Raw genomic sequence first — 19,064 nt, 5'->3', positions numbered from 1 at the left:
CTCCTCTTACTTCAATTCTGCACTTAAACCAAGAGACCCAAACCCTTTGAAATACGATCGTCAATGCGATTATGCGCTGAACTGCCATAAATTTACAGACAGTCATCTGGGAAACATAAAACAAACCTCGTGACGACGTGCTTCTAATTGCATGGGAGATCGGGATGGCAGTGATACTTTATATTCTGCTTCACTGCCCACTAAGAAGCATATATTTTCATAATAATACTTTTTCCAAGGAGCAGCAACCTAAGGAGTTATAACTCGATTCCCAAGATGAAGAGGAAACCGAAGGGAAAAAATATACAACGGAAACAATGCCCCTAGTATTTGGAGGAGGCGGGAGGAGCAGGAGAGGAGAGGAAGAGCCAAAATGAGTTTAAAGGACTGCTCTGAAATCATGCCTTAGGTTCGAAAAGCAAGCTAAGCTCGTCCCAACGTCCCCGTCTCAATGGCTCAGACGTCCCCCGAGGGCCCATAACGAACCCCGCCTGCCTGCTGTGCGCAGGGCTCCGGGCTGGGCTAAGGGCAGGCTACGGAGCTCCAGAGGAGTCCTGCTTGTGGCTCACAGAGCAGAAAATGCACTCAGCACTCGGACGCCCTTCAGCCAGCCTCTTAGCCTCTTCACAAGCACGGAGGCAAAGGTTAAGGTCACAGGGCACACGCGGGCTCCGGCGCAGAGCACGGGCTCCCGCACCCGCGCCCGGACCCCGGCTTTGTCCTGCTTTCACACAGGACGCAAACCCGTGGGAAAGGCTGCCCCCTTGTGTCCGCCTGGGTGCGGCTGCGGGCCCGGCGAGAGGGGCAGACAGACAGGACACTGAGAACAGCGCGCAGTTAAAGGCAAGAGAAAAACCCAAGTCAGGGCCAGGGCGAGGTTCCTGAAAAATCAACGCAGAGAAGAGGAAGGGCCACAGAGACCCCCGGCCCCACCCACCTTTATGGCAACACAGCCTCGGGCCTGGAAATTCCCACAGAAGAGGCCAACCTGCCAGAGATGCCAACTGGAAAACCCGCGCTGCTCCTCACACAAGAGGCGACCCGCTCAGCTGGTTTGGGTCAGAACGGTGACAGGCCTGGAAACAACGTGGAAGATCTAAGTAGCCAGGACGGGCGTCCAGCCATGTGGGGGGCACAGAAGCAAACACAGACCAGCCAGGAAAAGATATGCGAGAGGATGAGACTGTACAATCAGGCAAATAAAGGTCTATCTTTCCAGAAAAAACAACAATTCATTACATATAAACATCAATGCATCTTTTTTATTTCTTTTAAGAGACTTTGGATCCTGAGAAAGGCACGCTTATCAGAAACACTGATGTCCCCTCCTGCCTTCCCCACGTCCCTCTGCCCCAAAAGCGCAAGTGAAATGTGCAAACACAGGTAAACAGGGTAAGGCTCTGTCAACACAGGAGACGGCCTCCTGCAAATGCCAGAAACTTTGAGAAATGGAACTCGATTAACGGTCACACGGGCACACTAGGATCAATTTATAGGCAATATAAAAGTAAAAGAAATAAGGCACACAACTATTAGATATCAGGAGAATAAAATCATTATCACCTATAAAGTATTAAAATCAGTTGAAACTGAGTTAATGATAAGAAGCGACTAGTAAGGCTGCTAGTTATTTACCTATTAAAATAAATTCTTTGTGGCCCTGGCTGCTGTGGCTCAGTGGATTGAGCGTTGGCCTGCGAGCCAAGTGTCGCTGGTTCGATTCCCAGTCAGGGCACACGACTAGGTTGCCCGTCAGGCCCCCAGCTGGGGGCACGAGTGAGAGGCAACCACACAGTGATGTTTCTCTCTCTCTCTTTCTCCTTTCCCTTCTCTCTAAGAACAAATAAATAAAAAGTTAAAGTTATAAAAAAAAAATTCTTTGCAAGTGACAAGGCTGGTAATAAAGTATATTTTAAAAAATTCACTAGTAAGCAAACTGAAAGCACTACAAAGGTGTGACAGGGCTTAAGAATTACAAACTCTTGAGATTTTCCTTTAAAGAAATCAAATCACATCTGCTGGTAACACCTCACTTGACTAAGGAAACACACAGACACACACCAGCGTCGTAACAACCCAGCAACCTACCACGGCAGAACGAAAACCAGTTCAGAAAAAGGCTCGGTAGTACTTATTATTTTCCTCATGTTGTAAAAAGAGGAATATCATATTTCCTCTTAAAATATGCCCCTGAAACTTAAAGATTTAACCATATGGAAGAGATCTGAAAGCGTGTAAGAAAAGGCTAAGGATTTGGAATCCTAATTCAATTTCCCCTCACATTTTAACAGGCGTCTGTAGCAAACGTTTACTTTTAGAGATATTCTCGGTAGGGAATTGAACAAAAGGCTATTGTGTTTAAACATGTGAGGTCTCTCCGGTCCCATCTATACCAACTTTTAAAACATCAGGTTAGAATTAAATAATTTCAAACTTTAAATTAACTATTTCCAGACCACAAAATATATTCCACACTTACCAGTCAGTATAAATTCTCCAAGTGAGTTATGGTCGAGTTCAAAACTGAAATCTGCATTTTTCAAGTGGCAAGAAAAGAACTTTCCTTTAGACCCTGACAGACACACTGACTCGTTCAAGAACGGCATCTGATGTGTTCATCTCCTCCTCTAACAAGAATTATCATCTGCACTTGGTAACTGTCCCGGCCGTGCCTGATGGAAAGCGCATGGGTACCCGTCACATTACTCTGCTCCTCCCTTCCTATGAAACAGGAATCACAACTTTCTCTGTGAGCCAACAAGAGTAAAAAAGAATGAAACTTACAGGCCTGCCCTGATCACTATAAGCATCACTATGCTTTAATTTGTAATCTGGGCCCTGTCACGGGCCTGGTAACATATAAAAGAAAGCAAGAGATTATCCACGATGAGTGGTACAGGCATTTTAAAACATGCCCACCAATTCTTTGACACGCCTCCCACCAAAAGGGGGGGGGGGGTTCGTTCCCTCCCATGGGACACAGGCCAGTCTCGGTGACTGGCTTCTATCTGACGGAGAGTGTGGCAGCAGTGAGGCTCAGGGCTTTGGAGGCTGGGTCACACAAGATGGTAAAGCTCCCTCCTTCCTCTTCCTACTGAGACGCTCACCTGCTCCCGGGCAGAACCCGACCGCCAGGCTGAGCAGAAGCGCCGGGGCCAGGGGCAAAGGCCGCCCGCGCCTGCCCTAATCCCTCCCGCAGCCAGTGTCCCAGCTGCCAGCCAGTGTGACACCAGAGCTGTGAGTGGCGTCCGACCAGACTGTGCGCAACTGCAGAGTCACAAGGGTGGAAGGGCTGCCCCGGGGTCCAGCCGCTGGGCTTGGGCCATCTGTGACACAGCGACAGGTGACTGGAACGTGCAGATGAGTTCAACGGGACCAGCCACCCCGTTGTATGTTTTTCATTCCACTTCCCCACCCCTTCCCCAAGACAAACCTGTCTTAAATTTTTAAAAAACTCTGCTGACAAAGCTGGTCTCAGTCAACTTGGCCTAGCAAGCCGATGGCTGGAGTCCCAGCACCCATTACCCTTGGCCGCCAGCTTGCTTTCTCTTGGGCTGTTTGCTTTTCGTGTATTAACAAACCAGAACCCTTGGCCTTCTCTGCTGTCCTGCCTTAAATTTACTTCTTGCTTTGAAAAGTTGCTATTATTAAACACCTGGCTTATGAAACTGCTGCTACTGCTACATATACTCCAGTTTTTAAATTAAGAAACAAGTGAAATGTGCCTAAAAAGGTAATTCTGACTGTAAGGCTGGTAACTACTTTCAGATGTTTTTTTTTTTTTTTTTTTTTTTTTTTAAGATTTAATGTGTTTTATTGATTAAAATATTACATTTGTGCCACTTTCCCTTCCCTCTGCTCCCCTCCACCCGGTGGCCCCCTCCCTCCAGTTGTCCCCCCCTTTTAGATTATGTCCATTAGTTGTGCTTACAGTTCCTCCCAACCTCTCTCCGTCTATTCCATTCCCTCCTACCATGATCTCCAATTCCTATATCGTCTCCCTCCCTCTCCCCACTCCCCCTCCCTGTTGACCTCCCCCCACTATATTTCCCTTACCCACAGTTCCTTTTCCACTCTCGTTGCCTGTTTCGTTTGCCTTTGTTTCATCTCCCTAGCTTCTGTTTTTTAAACCAGTCCCTTTAACTTCTCATATAACAGTGGTTTGGATCTAATGAACTCTTTCAGTTTTATTTTGTCCTGGAAACACTTTCTCTGTCCTTCTATTCTGAATGACAATTTCGCTGGATAGAGTATTCGTGGTTGTAGGTTTTGGATTTTCATTACTTTGAATATTTCTTGCCAGTTCCTTCTTGTCTGTAGGGTTTCCCTTGAGAAGTCAGCTGATAGTCTAATTGGGACCCCTTTGTACACAATTCTTTTCTTCTCTCTTGCTGCTTTTAAGATTCTCTCTTTATCTTTAATTTTTGACATTTTGATTATAATGTGTCTTGGAGTGGTTCTCCCTGGGTCCAGTCTCTTGGGAACTCTCCTTGCTTCTTGGACCTGCAAGTCTATTCCCTTCCCCAAGTCTGGGAAGTTCTCCTTTATTATATTTTCACTCAATTTTTCAAGTTCTAGTTCATCTTCCTCATTCTCTGGCAAACCAATGATTCTTATGTTGGGCCTTTTATAGCTGTCCCAGAGGTTTCTGATCCTCTCATTGTTGCTTCCCAATTCCTCTCGCTGCATTGGTTGACTGCTAGTTTCTTCTCCATATTCCAGTTTGTTGAAATGGACTCTGGATTCCTCACCATCTGTCTCATATGTGGTTTTGTTCCTTTCGTTATGAAAGTTTTTCGCTTCTTTCATATCTTTTTCCTGCTCTTTTGTGAATTCTGTAAGCCACCTGATAACAATGGCCCAGAACTGAGCCTCTGACAGGTTTCTTATCTGTTCATCTGTCAGGTTCTCTATCTGGTGTCTGGTGAGTTGTGTTACCGGTATTTCTAAAGTTGCCTGCCTCATTTTGACAGATGCGTTTTGTTTTCCTGGGCTGGCTGTCGGGAGCAGGGGGCAGTGCCTGCGTACGCGTCACAAATCAGCGACCGGCAGGCGCGCGACCTATTTCGCAGCCCTGTGGTGCTTTCTGTGGGGGCGGGGGTCCAAGATGGATTCACACAGTTATTCAGCTAGGAGACCGGGATCCGTCCTCCCGCCCCCCTGGGCCTCACTGTTCAAGGCGATGCTGCGGCTGCCCCCCAACGCCGGAGTCGCGCAGGAGTCGCGCAGGAGTCGCGCAGGAGTCGCGCAGGCCAGGGGCTTGAATGCCTCCAGGATTTTTCGCCGCCCCGCCCCGCCGCTCCGCAAGCAGCTTTGCCTTCTTTAACTCTTACCTGCCCAAATGGCACCGCTGGTTTATAACTTCATATGTTGGGCTTCCGTGTAGCTTTATTTTCTGGAATTTCTAGTTATCCTTTGTTTTGAAGTAGTTGTATTCCACTATAGTTGTAGAGGGAGACCTAGCGTGTCCGTCTAAGCCTCCATCTTGGCCGGAAGTCTACTTTCAGATGTTTTGATGGAGCCGTTCAAATAGGTTACCAACCCAACCAAGTAACCAAATTAAAATTTTACTGTTCCTTCTAATGAACACTAGGAAGGGAAATATCCTAATTACTGAAATAAGATTGTTCTCCAAGAAACACAAGTCCTAATAGGTTCCAATGATTTAGAACCAGAAGTCTTAGTTCTCTAGACTTTTATGTCAGCAGGAATTCTTCCTGGTACCCAACAGAAACACTGCAGTTCAGAGCATTAACAGACGACCTGAACAGGACTTATTTTCTTTTAAAGAACTATCACAATTAGCTCTGGCTGGGGCGGCTCAGTGGGCTGAGCTCTGGCCTGCAAACCAAAGGGTCGTCCGTTCGAGTCCCAGTCAGGGCACAGGCCTGGGCTGCAGTCCAGGTCCCCAGTTGGTGGCGCATGAGAGGCAACCACACAGTGATGTTTCTCTCTCTCTTTCTTCCTCCCTTCCCTTCACTCTAAAAAATAAAATCTTAAAAGTAAAGTAAAATAAAATAATATATATAAAAAAAGAACTACCATAATTCACATCAAGCCATTGATCTCCCTGCTAATTACTCAAAAGCACGAGGTTAAAGTCTAAGCACAGCTGAAAAAAAGAGCCAAACGAAGAAAGAGATCTGTCATTTCCTCCCAACATGTCACGAGGTCTGTGACATGTCACCCCTCAACAGACACACGCGGACGCAGCCCTGCCCTACCTAGCACGTTTCCTGGCGGTACCTCCTCGAGATCCTGCAGTTCCCGCCCCATCAGAAGATACAGGTGCTCCAGAGTGCAGCACGCCATGTGGGGGACCGCGGGGAGGTCCTCTGGGGGTGCTGAGAAGCCTAATGGCACCTGGGAGAAGAAAAAGACTGACTGTAAATGAAAACTTAGTTCACATCTATAAAACTATTTTCATTGTAAGTAAGGCACGGTGCAGTCACGTCTGATGTTAATCTGAAACAGGCAAATCTGAAATGGTGTTATATGTAAGTAAGTCTCTCTCTATGGATAAAATCTGACATAGTGAAACCTCTCTTATTTTAAAAAATAATCAAGAATCCCTGATAATCATAAGGTTTATGGCTCAGTTAATACAAATGCCACTGTAAACTGGAAGCACCATATAAGCTAATAACCAAAAATCCTTTCTGCCCTTTGGCTCAGTGTATCTGGACGCTAGCTGTTCACCTGCCTCCAGACCCTGCTGATGAGCACCTGAGACCTGCCTGCCATGCACCTGTCGCTTGTCACCTGCCGACTACCCACGCCGTGGATCCGTGCCCCCAAGACTTTGGATCTCCCTGTTTCTTGAAATCTGCCATTGTCCTGGCTCTAGCATGATACTATTCTTTCTCCTCACCTTGAAGAGAAAAGCCTCAAACTATGAAGGCCTGAAAACGTGGTTCACATACTGGTTTAGTTTCCTCAATGCTACTAAGTAAGGCAGGTTTATCAAATGTCACCAGGACAACACAATAGGAATCCATCTGATATAGGCATTCGTCTGAATGTGCCTTTCCTGAGACAAAATAAATCTGCCAAGAAGGTAATCACCAATCCCACTAATCTGAAAGATATCAAAACCTTGAAACAAGTATAATAATGTTTCGCTTCCGATTCTTACCCGCTGCAGAAACTCAACAGGACTGTACTTGGGCCCCAAGACAAAAATGGTCCTTCCTCTCCGCACCACACCGCTGAACACCCGCGCGAACGCAATGAAGGTCTCTTGGCCGTCCTCTTCCTGTGGCGCAGGCTTCAGGGCCATGCTCTCTCTCTGCTGCCCCTCACCTGCCAGAATCACAGGGACAGTGAGTGCCAGGAAGGCCCCCTGCAGGCGGGGAACTGCCCGGAAACAGAAGGAACAGCGACTATATTAACACACATTTGGCCCAGTTTCAGGAAAGAGACGCCAAGAATGAAAGAATACGGACAAAAGCCACAATTAAAGCTGGAAGCTCCCGAGCTGGGGGAGGAGGGGCCCCAACTAAGCACACGCACATTCGGCAGCGAAGCCCAGGCAGGAAAGCGGTACCTCTCGGCTCCTCTCCCTCTGGACTCGCTTCCGGGGCGCTCTCGTCCGAGGGGCACCCCGCCGGCGCCTGGCCCCGTGCTGCCGCGAGCTTCTCCGCGTGCCTCTGCCTCGCACGCTCGCGCCTCTGGGCGATTTCTTCCTGAGTGAGAGGTCTGCGGGACGTCACAGATGCGTTACTGCCCGGCCACCCGGGCTCAGGCAGGGGGACAGCGGCTGCGCGTGCGGCTGGGCAGCAGGACCGCTGGCCCAGGCCCCTCCCAGGCAGAAGGCCCCGCCACGCTCTCCCCCGGCGGGACGGGCGAGACGGCCGCCCAGGTTTCCTCCGAGACGCTCTGTCGCCGGCTGTTCCGAGCTCATGCGTGGACACGCAGAACGCCCAGAGGGACAGCAGGACCTTCCTCAGGGACTTGTCTCCCCGCAAACGCCCACTAGTCCCAAAGCCCGACGCCCCGCCGGCCTTACCTTGGCTTGTTCTGAGGCAAAGCCTTAGCGTCAACCGCAAACATCTTGGAAACAAAGATAATAACTGGGTCACTATCTTCACGTCCGCATTTCATAAACGCTAAACAGACGGAAAGGAAATGCGTCACGATTTTTTCCCTTATTAAAAATCCAAATTTTTCTGGAAAACAAGATGTTTTGACTATGGCATCCTCTAAATATGTAAGCAGCCTGTAATATTTTATAACTACAATAAAAATTCCACTTAGAAAACTTAAGTTGCTAGAACAGCAGAGCAACCAGTAGAACGGGCAAAAATGAGGAAAGAAAGGCAACACTGGCAGGATGGGAGGGGGGCTGGGGGGCCCCCTATGAAGCAGGCGAGGGGCGAGGGGAGCAGCCCAGGCTGGGACGTACACGCGTGCACGGCTTCGCAGCTGCGGAGGGACAGGAAGTGCGCGGCCAGGCACCGAGTGTGCAGCCCAGGGGGGGCCCTGCACTGGAGACAGACTCAGGAACTACGGGTGTGACCTTGTCCCGAAAGCCAGCAGCGTGCACGCAGGTACAAGATAAGATGAGGTCCAAAGACGACCCTTGCTTGGGGCCGTCCCGCAGTTACCAAGTCACAAAAATGGAGAGTCACAAGAAAAGAGGTAAGAATCAGGAGCCAGGGAGACAGGGAGAGAAGCAGCACATGGAAGCCTGGAAGTCAAGGGAAAATGAGTGTCTCAAGGAGAAAGGGGTGACCAACTATGTCAAATGCCAGGGACAGACCTCGTCGGGGACTTAACAAGGAGGGAGGCCCCCGGGAACAGCAGCGGAGCGCTTTGGGGGGCGGAGGCTGCAGATCCAACAGGGCGGGAGGCGAAGAGGAGGCAGGGCCTGCACGCGGATGAGGCTCAGGGGGCCTCGCAGGCCTGCAATGGGAGGGCCCCTCACGGGAGCCCAGGCCTGGCCGTGTGAGGGAACAGGACGTCGCCCCATCAGGAGACTAGCAAACCAGCGCACGCAGAGGAGCCTCAGCCCTGGCCTTCCACGCCCCGCGGGGAACACCGGCCACAGCAAAAGTGGAACGCGGGGGGGAAACGCAATCGCCCACGCGTGGAAGCGGCCATCCGGCAAACGGGGCCAGCGTGGCCCGGCCGCCGTCCCCTCACCTGCTTTCAGGGCCTGGGTCTCCGGGGGCAGTGAGTCGAACGTCTGCGCGCCCGCGCACATCAGCTTCTCCACGCGCTCGGGCGCTATGTCGAGGGGACTAGGGAGCTTCTGACACACCATCGCTGAAGGCTGTCGTTAAGGACCCAAAGCCTGAGGGTGTGCCCGCTCCCCCCAGGCCCAGGCTCCGGGAAGCAGCACACACTGAGGGGTGCCCTCTGGGAGCTCATGGGCTGCAGAGCCCACAGAGGGCTCCCCAGACAGACAGTGTAACACAGGACAGTGGTGCCTACTCAGCAGCCTAGCTACCTGTGACCCTGGCATCCCCAAGTTTTTTCATGGGGTTCCAATCTACATAAGCTTCTAGAACACCACTGTCGGCCCCCAGCTATGACACCAGGAAGTCCGCTCTCGGAGCCAGGGTCCCTGTCGGGGGGGTGTCCATCAGCGCGCAGGGCTGAGGTGACACGGCTGGCCCACGCCCAGGACACCGCGTGGGAATCACTGGTACATGCAGATCAATGAGAAGAGGGTTTAAAGCCATCTGTAAAATTACCGCAGGTCGTGTAAGCCACGCCACAGCCGGCCTTTTCGGGGTCACCACCGCGGTGGGACGCACGGGCACACCAAGAAAGCACGAGCTAAATACGGCAGTGAGCTAATTCCATCACCAACTCACCCATTTCTGTGTCTTAGTAAAATAAAGTTTATATCTTTACAAATTACTGAACAAAAAAAGAAGTATCTTCTTAGAAGTACATTCATTTAGACTGGCATTAGTTTAAATACTAATTAGTATAAAGTATTCAACACAGTTTCATGGAACTACAAGACCACGGCAGCCTCACTTTGGGTTGGAATGCGTTATCCCCAGAGACTGTCTTATTTCCTGTTTTGTCAAAACTCTGCTTTCAGGAAAAACCATTAAAATAAAGGATACCAAGAACAGCGTCGGATATCGGCAGCCACTGACTGCAAATGGCGTTGATCTGGACTTTAGGGTCTGCATGTCGTGCCTCCCGGGCTCCAATCTTTAGTCCTAAGGAAGTCACTATTTTATCAATTTTTTCTTTGTCCCTGCAATAAACACACAACATGGGGGGGGGGGGTCACATACAGATACAAAGAGCAGTGAGGAAAACAAACCCAACATTATCTGACACGTTCATTCCTCGTGTATAACTTTTCCTACAAAAAACTAGGAGTGAGTGGAAGGAGCTCCGGCCACGGCACGGGACTGCTCAGTCTCCACTCTTACCCTTTTAAGTGAACCTTTCTTCAGCAGTTCTCGGGGGCACCGTTCTGCCATCTCCCTGAACAAGCCATGTCAACGCGTGACGCGGCTGTGCAAATACATGCTCAGAAAGGCATGAATCCAACTCTGGAATAACTGCGACACTGAACCTGCTACAGCGAGTTTTCTTTCCCACTTGTATCAAGCAAGTTTCCGCCCAAGTTCCCCATTAATGATCCTCAGTATCCAGCACCGTTCCTCCTACAACTACGATTTCATTTTAAACTGGCTTCATAGAAACAAAGGTCCAATGTTTCTCCCATCCTTTTCTCTCTCCACCTCAGCACTCGATACAAATATTTCCCCGTTGCCCCTCCTGTTACCCCATGACTTGGGTCCCACACATGCCTCTGACTCGTCCCCAAGCCCTTAATCCTCTCATCTGTAAAGGTCCCCTGCGCCTTCCCGTCCCTCTCGGCTTTCCCAGGTACGACTCCTCAAGCTGGGAAGGGAGGCAAAGGACACTGCCCAAGATAAAGCCTTACTTTTTCAAGACAGCATCATACAAACTCCATATATTTTCCAGGATTAACTGTACAAATAATGGCTTCTTTCCTTTTGCCTATAAAAAAGAATATACATGCTTAGGTTTCTGTTATAGGTATCTTTTAAGTATTCATGATTGACATGTTTCACTATCAGTAAATCTCATTTTTACTAGAAAATATTTTTCATCAGTAAAGTGGAGGAAAATAGTTAGAATAATACGTTGTTCTCTCCCTCTGGGAACTCTGAACTTCACAAACGATGAGACACTCTGGGGGACATTCCTAAACATGAAAGATAATCAGCTTTGAGGGAGAGAAAATGAAAAACACAAGAACCTGCCATCGCTCTCATCAGACTGCAAAATACCAGCAAAAGCCCCTAGCGATGGACACCCTCACATACACATCAGGCGGCCTACAGGCTGAGACCTCCTCTTTGCAGAGCTCGTGGCAAGGTATTAGGGAATTAAGTCACTACCTCTGAACTCTTGGTTAAAGAAAAGGCACCATGAAGACAAGTTTACGCAAAGATGCCCTCCAAAGCTTCGCTGATAACATCGAACCACTTGAAGACTAGAAACAGAAACTACGTCCCATCTCGGAGAGTGATTACGTAGAATAACAGCAGGGTACACGCGTGACAGGGACTGTTCTCAAGGCTTTTCTTGGATGATTCCATGGAATCGTCACAACCACCCCTCAAGGGAAGTGCTGCTACTCCCGTTTTATAGGTGACAAGACGAGAGACGGGGGACCGAGCTGGCAAGGGCCGGAGCCGAGCTCCAACGCAAAGCCAGACCCTCAGGCCACACTTCCCCGCCCCGTCTCCTTTTAAATACATTTAGTAAACACTTTCCATGGCAAGGGAAGATGTTCCCACTGTTTCTTTTCAGACATAATGCCGAGCAAAGCAGCAGCTACATTATATGAACAGCATAATCTCAAAGGAGGGATGTACGTGTCCACCCAAGAAGAATAAAACAAGTTAAAACCGCAGCGTGAGCAGTGTTGGCTTCTGATGGTTTTCTTTCCTGTGCCTTTATGAGTACTTTTTAAAAAGAATCTGTACGTTCCTCAAAGACAATAAATTCATAAAACCCTGAATTTCACATTAAGAAAAAAAGCTTCAGGAAAGGACACTGAGGCCGCAGACTGAGCAGCCCTGTGGCCCCCCCGTCCGTGGAGGCGGGGCCCCAGGGAGCCCTGCTCCCCCAACAGCACCCGCGGAGGCTGGCAGCCGACGGCAGAAGGCCTCGGCGGAACGAGGAGCACACTGAGGGCCACACAGAGGTGTGGGGGGCACACGGGTGCAGGATGCACAATGCGTGTCTTCCGGGGACCAGGATCTGAGATGTTCCTCCTCTGAAAAACACAAGTCTTTGTCCCCCATACGTAAAGGACTTTATTTAAATAATTGGATATAAGACTCACGAACTTGAGCCAAATACCTACAGTGAAAAACCCTTCACGTCCTGACCCACACAAACCAAAGCCAGACCGCGCCTGTTCACGGTGTTACCTCGGGCCAGACTGTAACCAACACGCAACAGACACATCGGCAACGTTACCTGGTCGACCTTCATGATCTTCTTAGCCTTCATGTTTATATAATAATCTCCCCACAATGTCTTCAGAAGAACTTCCTTTTTTATGCCAAGTTTTTGACTGTAGATTTGGGCAAAGTGCTCAATTCTGAAAGAAAAGCAAGTGTTTACGTTACCAGTGGCAACAGCAAGTGTGAGTCTGGGTAACATGGGAGCTGCTCTGTGCTAAGTACCATCCAAGGTGTCACCGTTTCATTTCCTGCGAGGGGGGGTACTAATGACTCCCCCTTTTTCCAGAAAAGGGCCAGAGCACAGGGACGGTGCAGGTAACCAGCGAGGCTGGGGCCCCAGCCCCAGAGCCCAGGCTCCGGCCCACTTCTCACGGTCTCCCCGTGACGCAGAAGCCATGCTGTGGCGCCCTTAGCTCTGTACGTGTAGGAGGATCGGGGACAGTGGCCGAGGAGGCACAGGCTGCAGCTGCCGATCGCAACGATGTGACAAAGCCTGCGTCGGCCCCTCACCGCGCTCGGTGCCTGCTGCTCAGAGGAAACAAGCTTCCCAGTAGGAACCTACTGGAAAAGGCTTTTCAGCGCCCGGACTAAATAGGAAACACACACACACGCACACACACGCACTCCACTGTCCTCAGCCCTCGGAGAAGCCAGCTAGCACCCGCTTTGCGCTCGGCCACCTGACGAAGACAGGGCTGTGCCCAGCGCCTACATTCTCTGGATAAAGGGCCCAAGAAAAAACCTCTGCCTGCAGGGAACAGTATGTTTAACCTAAGGTTTGAGTCCAACTCTCGAAGTACCAGCCTCATAAAAGACACCTGCTGTTCCACCCACCGCAGGAGGAGCCCCAAGTTAACACGCCCCAGAAAACTCATCCCACGCCAGTCGGCGGGGGCACTGCTGGAATCCAGAGGCCAACTACAACCTGCCCTGAGGAGCTGACACTCTCTGATGACACGGGGGAGCAACAAGACTCCGGAAGAGCGGAAGGCAATCCATCATGGTCGGCCCCAGGACGGCGAAGGGCCCAGAGGCAAAAGCAGACACTACAGGGAGCAGCTGGAGATAAACGTCCATGTCTCCCTGAAGGCCAGGACACAGAAAAACAGCCCATCAAGAACCAAAATTCAAACGACAGTGACAGGCTGTGACACTCTGGAGCTGGCCTCCAGTGTCTACTCCTTTCAGACTAGTTCACTCCAGCAAACTCTATTTCCCATTTGATCCAACAGTTACTTAGCAGAGGTTTTTGTTTCTTTTTAATTTTCCAAAATTTTGTTTTGTTATTTATACTTATTATATAAATAAATGATATACAATGTCACTTATTTATAGATAATTTATGTGACTGAATTATTTATTATTATCGCTGTGTTATCAACTTATAATTTTACTTGTCATTCTGAAGGAGGGGACCCTTCTCCACGAACCCTTAGCTCACCCCACAGACCTACCGCGTCCCCGCAGGAAAGGGGCAGCGCTGGGTCCCTACTTCATCACCGCTCCCCGAGTGAGCGGAGGAGGGCGGCGGTGGGCACTCACTGGGCAGCCCTGCCCTGCTGCCTCCTCTGGGGACCAGCAGAGAGAGCCCTGCGTTCTTCCTGACAACCCCGGTGCACCGACAACTACCTCCAAATAAAAAGTCCAACTTAAACACCCCGCTGTGTACGAAGCGCGCGGGGACCGACGCGGCCATGCGCACCCGAAGCCCCAGCCGTCGATGGCGCTGGCGAACACCACGCTGCCCTGGTCTGGGGAGAAGTAGAGGTGCGAGTCGTCCGTGTCCTCCAGGCCGGTGCTCCAGTCGTACCGCTGCTCCCCTGCGTCGGCGTGCGGGGCGCCCTGGGCCTCGCTCTCCCTCTCTGCTCTCTCTTCTAGGACTTTAGAAGTAAAGAGAGCTCCCGTGAGCGCGTTCATCTAGGAGAGACAGTGAAACGGCTGAGTGTCATTCTGATGCGGAGACCCCGTGGCTAATACACGTCGAGCCTAGAATCTTCCATCAGTCAGTCTGGGCTCACGTTGACACAGCGCAATAAACAACTTCCCCGTCATCAGCCCATTCTTTCTAAACCCAGCAAAACTGAATGGTAAGGCTGCTGAAAGGTCATTTCTGTGACCGCTGTTTTAATGCAAATGCTAATGTCGCATCTTTCACTAGTTTTTCAGGCCTGAGGCCTGGTGTCACTGGAGCTCATGGCTTTCAGCCCCCACAACCCTAGTCCGCAACCTCTGAGCCCAACCGGGCTGAGGGGCGCTCGTGTGTGCTCTCAAATCCCCCCAGGGCTCATGTCCTCGTCCTCCAAGTGCCCCTTCTGCCTGTCTCCCCCTCCACACTGTGAGGCCTGCGAAAATGGGGACCCTGGCCGGTCTGTTATGGCATTCCCAACCTCCAGCACACAGTGGGCAGCCAAGAACTCATTTAGTCAACACAGAACTATGTAAACGTTTGCTGAATAAAATGAATGAATGCTTGGGTAAAATTTCACCTCAGCCGGTCATAAAAAAACTGAAGAGCTTCCTAATACCACCTGCGTTTGGAACCAAACTCCAGGACTTTAAACGAGAGCGCTCCAACCTACTGTCCAGGCTTATGTTCTAGGATGCTTCTGATGGAAGGGACTCCAAAGAGGCAGCTTGTCATGTTGCCTCTGTGGTAGCGTGATGGCGATGCTAACAGGTACGAATCTTAAGTGGGAAAGTTCTAAATAAGCGAATTTTCTGTAGCAAGGATTCATGCTCAACCTAGCAACGTCCTTACAACTCTTCTTTGAACACTGACTGTTAAAATACTGAAGTAAAGGACACAATACCTGCTCTAAAATGTTCTTGAGGTGGGAATAGGCCTCCTGGGGGGTGAATTTCAGTTCCACTATCAAGCGATCGATCTTGTTAATCACTAAGACTGGACGGATGTTTTCGAGCCAAGCTTGTCGCAGGACTGCCTGTGTCTGATTAAAGCAGAAAGGAAAATGTAAAACTCACGAGTGGAAATAATCAGAGCACATTTAAAAAATCTTGATTAATAATCAGCTCATTTCCATGCTCCTTCAGCAGACTGTGCCGGTCGCATGAAGGCGCTCACGGGACAGACACAAGCACAGAACATGTCAGCAAAGAGCCACAGACCAGAAGCGTCCCTGCCTTCGTGGCATTTCTTTAAGGAGGATAAATAAAACTGTGAAGGACAGTGAGGAGTTTGGTGGAATTTCACACATACACAGAGTTTACTGAATAACGTAAAACAAACGCTTGGGTTGTCAGCACACAGGTCAAAACCTAAAGACCCCCCGGGACCCCCGTGTGCACCTTCCTGCCCACGACCCGCTCAGCAGGTCACTGCCCAGCTGCTCTGCAGTCCGTGTTCACCCCACTCGTCCTGCCAGGACCCTAAAACACCACGCAGACTGTGCTCCTCAGGCTGAGGCGCCTGCGCCCTTGGGGGCATGGGGGGGGGGGCGGGCAGGGGGGCAGGACAACCAGGGAACGTCTTAGAATTATCAACGTCCCTCCATTCGTGTGATTTAAACCTTTCCTATTCTTTCTACAAAATACTATCAATAAACATTAAAATAACAAGGGTGTACTAAATAGGATATAAGATGACAACATTTTAAAGATAAAACATAAGGTTTCAAGGAGAAATTATTAAAAGAACTGAGATTAGAGAGCCACTGGGAACCCCACGGCCACCAGAGCTGCACGTTCACTCCGGCCTCGGGGACGGAAAGATGAGCGGCATTGGGTTACGCACGGCGCTGGGAGAGCAGGAGGGGGCGCGCGCAGTGGGCGGAGGCACAGGTGCAGACTGAGGCCCCCACAGAGCACGGCCCCCACCTCGGGGAGAACTAGCTTGGCACTCGCTCTCAGGAGCCTCTCCCCGTGCAAAGTCCTTTCCGCCTGAGTAAAACCTCGTCGTCGCGAAAGCCAGCATTCCCCCTTTTGCCGAGTCCCTCTGCACGAGGACACCACAGGCAGTTCAAGCATCTAAAGTTCACGTCGTCGTCTCCAGAATCCCTTCGAGACCAGGCGATGTAACTCCATCAGACTGGACCACTGTCGCATGTGAAACGTAAAAGCAACGTTCTGACTGTCGGCGACATGTCTAAGTGCACAGAGCGACCAGCAGCGGGCCCCCCGCCTTGCCCACCCCCCTTACCCAGTGAATCACTGTCACGCGGCAATGCACTACCTGCGGGCAGACTCCTTCCACCGCGTCGACCACGATGAGGCACCCGTCGCAGATGCGGACGGCCGTGGACACCTCTGAGGAGAAGTCCACGTGTCCCGGAGAGTCTATCAGATTGATCAGGTACTCCTCGCTACCTGGAACAGAGCGGGAGGGGAGACGCCGTCGGCGGGGCAGGCACGCACACGATACTCTGCCCCGGCACTGCAGAGCGACAACGCTTCTGAGAAATGAGTGTGAGCTAAAGAAGGCAAAGGCTCGACCAACAGCCGCCATTCCAATCTAGAACCCCCACTGACGGAGCCACTGATCCCAGCAGCAGCTGCACAGAACGTCCCAGGCCTGATTATTCTCACCGCCGGCACCTACAGAAGCCCCTGCGAGTCAGGCCCGGCCCAAGCAAACACTTCACGTGTGCTTCTCACACTGTACTGACCCCTACAACACCCCCATTAGGTGAATATGGGTTACTGGGCTGCCTTACAGATCAGCAGGTTGAGACTAAAAGAAACCCATGCCTGAGAGGGAAGGCTCTTCAGAGGCCAAAAGAGAAAACGCCACTTTGAAAAGACACAAAGCGGTTGGCCAACAGATTCCCTACAAACTCTCTAAGACCAGAGGTGAGCCCGCTCCATCACGATTTAGAGGCAATTCTACAAAAAGTCACGGAGCGGTTACTCTGTGCCCAGCAGTGCGCTGAGCTCTCACACGTTACCTCCTTCAATCCTCACGAGAAATGAACGTGTCGGGCTTCTGGCGGGGAGACCGCACACGAGCTGCCGCAGCGCGGGGCTCCGCGTCCCCCCCACCCTGTGCAGCCCCGGGCAGCCCAGAACTGGCCGCCCAGGTTATGGAGGCCTCTCATTAAAACACAACAAACCACGCAGAGAAACAATCATTCGCTAGAATTCTATACGTATTCCCCGTTTACTGCTAATGTGCCATAATTGTCTTTTTAAAGGCAAACTAAGGATCTGAACGCTCAATCACCTGCATATATTCTTCACTCTCACTGCTCCTCAGCCTCTGTGGGCTCCAGAACTCCCGCAGGGTGCGATACCATAACTCAGAGCCACTCGAAGGACTGTCCCTGGCGTAATTTTAACAACCTCAGGACTTGACTTGTGCCCTGAATGATGCTGATGCTGATAAAACAACACTAACCGAGGCCAGAGCACCCACCTGTGCCTCGCCTCTTTGTGCCTGGCATTGTTCTAAGTCCTTTACAGACGTTAGTGTCTGCGTAACAGCCACCCTTCATGGCAGTTACGACCACCAGCCCAATGTAAAATGGGCAGACTGCCAGGGCACAAGAACTTAAATACCTTTCTCCAGCACATCAGCCAGAACTTGACTCCGAGGTAAGCTGCCTAAGATCCTCCAATGCAAAATGGCAGAGTGCAAGTTCAAACCCATCTAACTGCAAAGACACATCGTGAACCACTGTACTCTAGATGGCTTGCGTTTCATCTCAAAAGCCAAGATTCCACGGGTAGCAGATGGCTGAACAACAGGTTAAGGATTCCAAAGTGCACGGGGGCCGTGAGAATAACTTGTTGTCATGGGACTGTCCCATTTATTCATCCACTGGTAATTCCTTAATTTCTGGAAAGGCTTCCATTCCCACAGCTCTGGCCAAACCAAACTCCTGAAACCTATCAATGACCTCTGGAGAAACACAATGATCCTTTTCAGTTCCTAGAAGAGTTACTGTCCGACAGACATCCGTATCTGGGGACAGAAGCTGCAACAGTCACGGCAACCCCCAGTTACCAGTTACGTAAATAAGACTCTCAACCCAATACACAGGCCACACGACAGAACAAGGATCCAGCCGGGAGACAGGACACTAAGGCCGAGCCACTGGGGTCCCAGGATGCCTGACCTTCCTTCTAGAAACGTCCACGCACTCACCTGGGTAGATGGAGGGGGGGGGGGCAGGTATGAACAGCCAGTTTTTCTACCTACAAGTCACCCAGAGGTCCCCAAGTACGTCCCAGTCTGGACAGCTTGACTCTGACAACATGATCTGGAGAAGCCAGGATGCAATTTGTGGAATATAAAAAGCAAAAGAACTGAGGCCTGCAGTTAATACAGGAAAAGATGCAGAAGATTCAAAACTATTTTTCTTTAAAAGAGCATGCAATTTACCTTTTGCATAATGCAGTGAAATGGCGCTGGATTTCATGGTGATGCCTCGGACCTGTTCATCTTCTCTGCTGTCCATGTACCGTAACTGGAAGAACACAGCATATGCCTCCTTACTCCCCAATGCATTGAAATGTAACATTAAAATGGAAGGACTTGGACTTTTGCTTTAAAGGCTTACCTTTTAAACTATTTAAATGCCATTTGTGTTTCAAGGGGAAAGGGGTTGAGGAATGAAAGTGCTCATGGGG

The 19,064-nt window shown here is 50.4% G+C and overlaps 1 protein-coding gene across 1 annotated transcript in view; it reads right to left on the bottom strand.

The window, feature by feature from the left end:
* Positions 1-19,064, bottom strand: part of EFL1 (elongation factor like GTPase 1) — a 52,708-nt gene that overhangs the window by 30,919 nt on the left and 2,725 nt on the right. Inside the window, 12 exon segments of the mRNA XM_090263687.1 lie at positions 6,225-6,363; positions 7,136-7,302; positions 7,547-7,698; positions 8,009-8,108; positions 9,145-9,267; positions 10,083-10,219; positions 10,922-10,998; positions 12,493-12,616; positions 14,182-14,396; positions 15,290-15,427; positions 16,669-16,802; positions 18,817-18,901. Coding sequence (XP_090119813.1) covers positions 6,225-6,363; positions 7,136-7,302; positions 7,547-7,698; positions 8,009-8,108; positions 9,145-9,267; positions 10,083-10,219; positions 10,922-10,998; positions 12,493-12,616; positions 14,182-14,396; positions 15,290-15,427; positions 16,669-16,802; positions 18,817-18,901 — 1,591 coding nt within the window.

Source organism: Furipterus horrens, unplaced genomic scaffold (assembly GCF_987537825.1).
Source record: "Furipterus horrens unplaced genomic scaffold, mFurHor1.1.pri manual_scaffold_16, whole genome shotgun sequence".
Classification (NCBI taxonomy): domain Eukaryota; kingdom Metazoa; phylum Chordata; class Mammalia; order Chiroptera; family Furipteridae; genus Furipterus; species Furipterus horrens.
The sequence above is the reverse complement of the archived record's forward strand: the minus strand, read 5'-3'. Positions and strand labels throughout refer to the sequence as shown.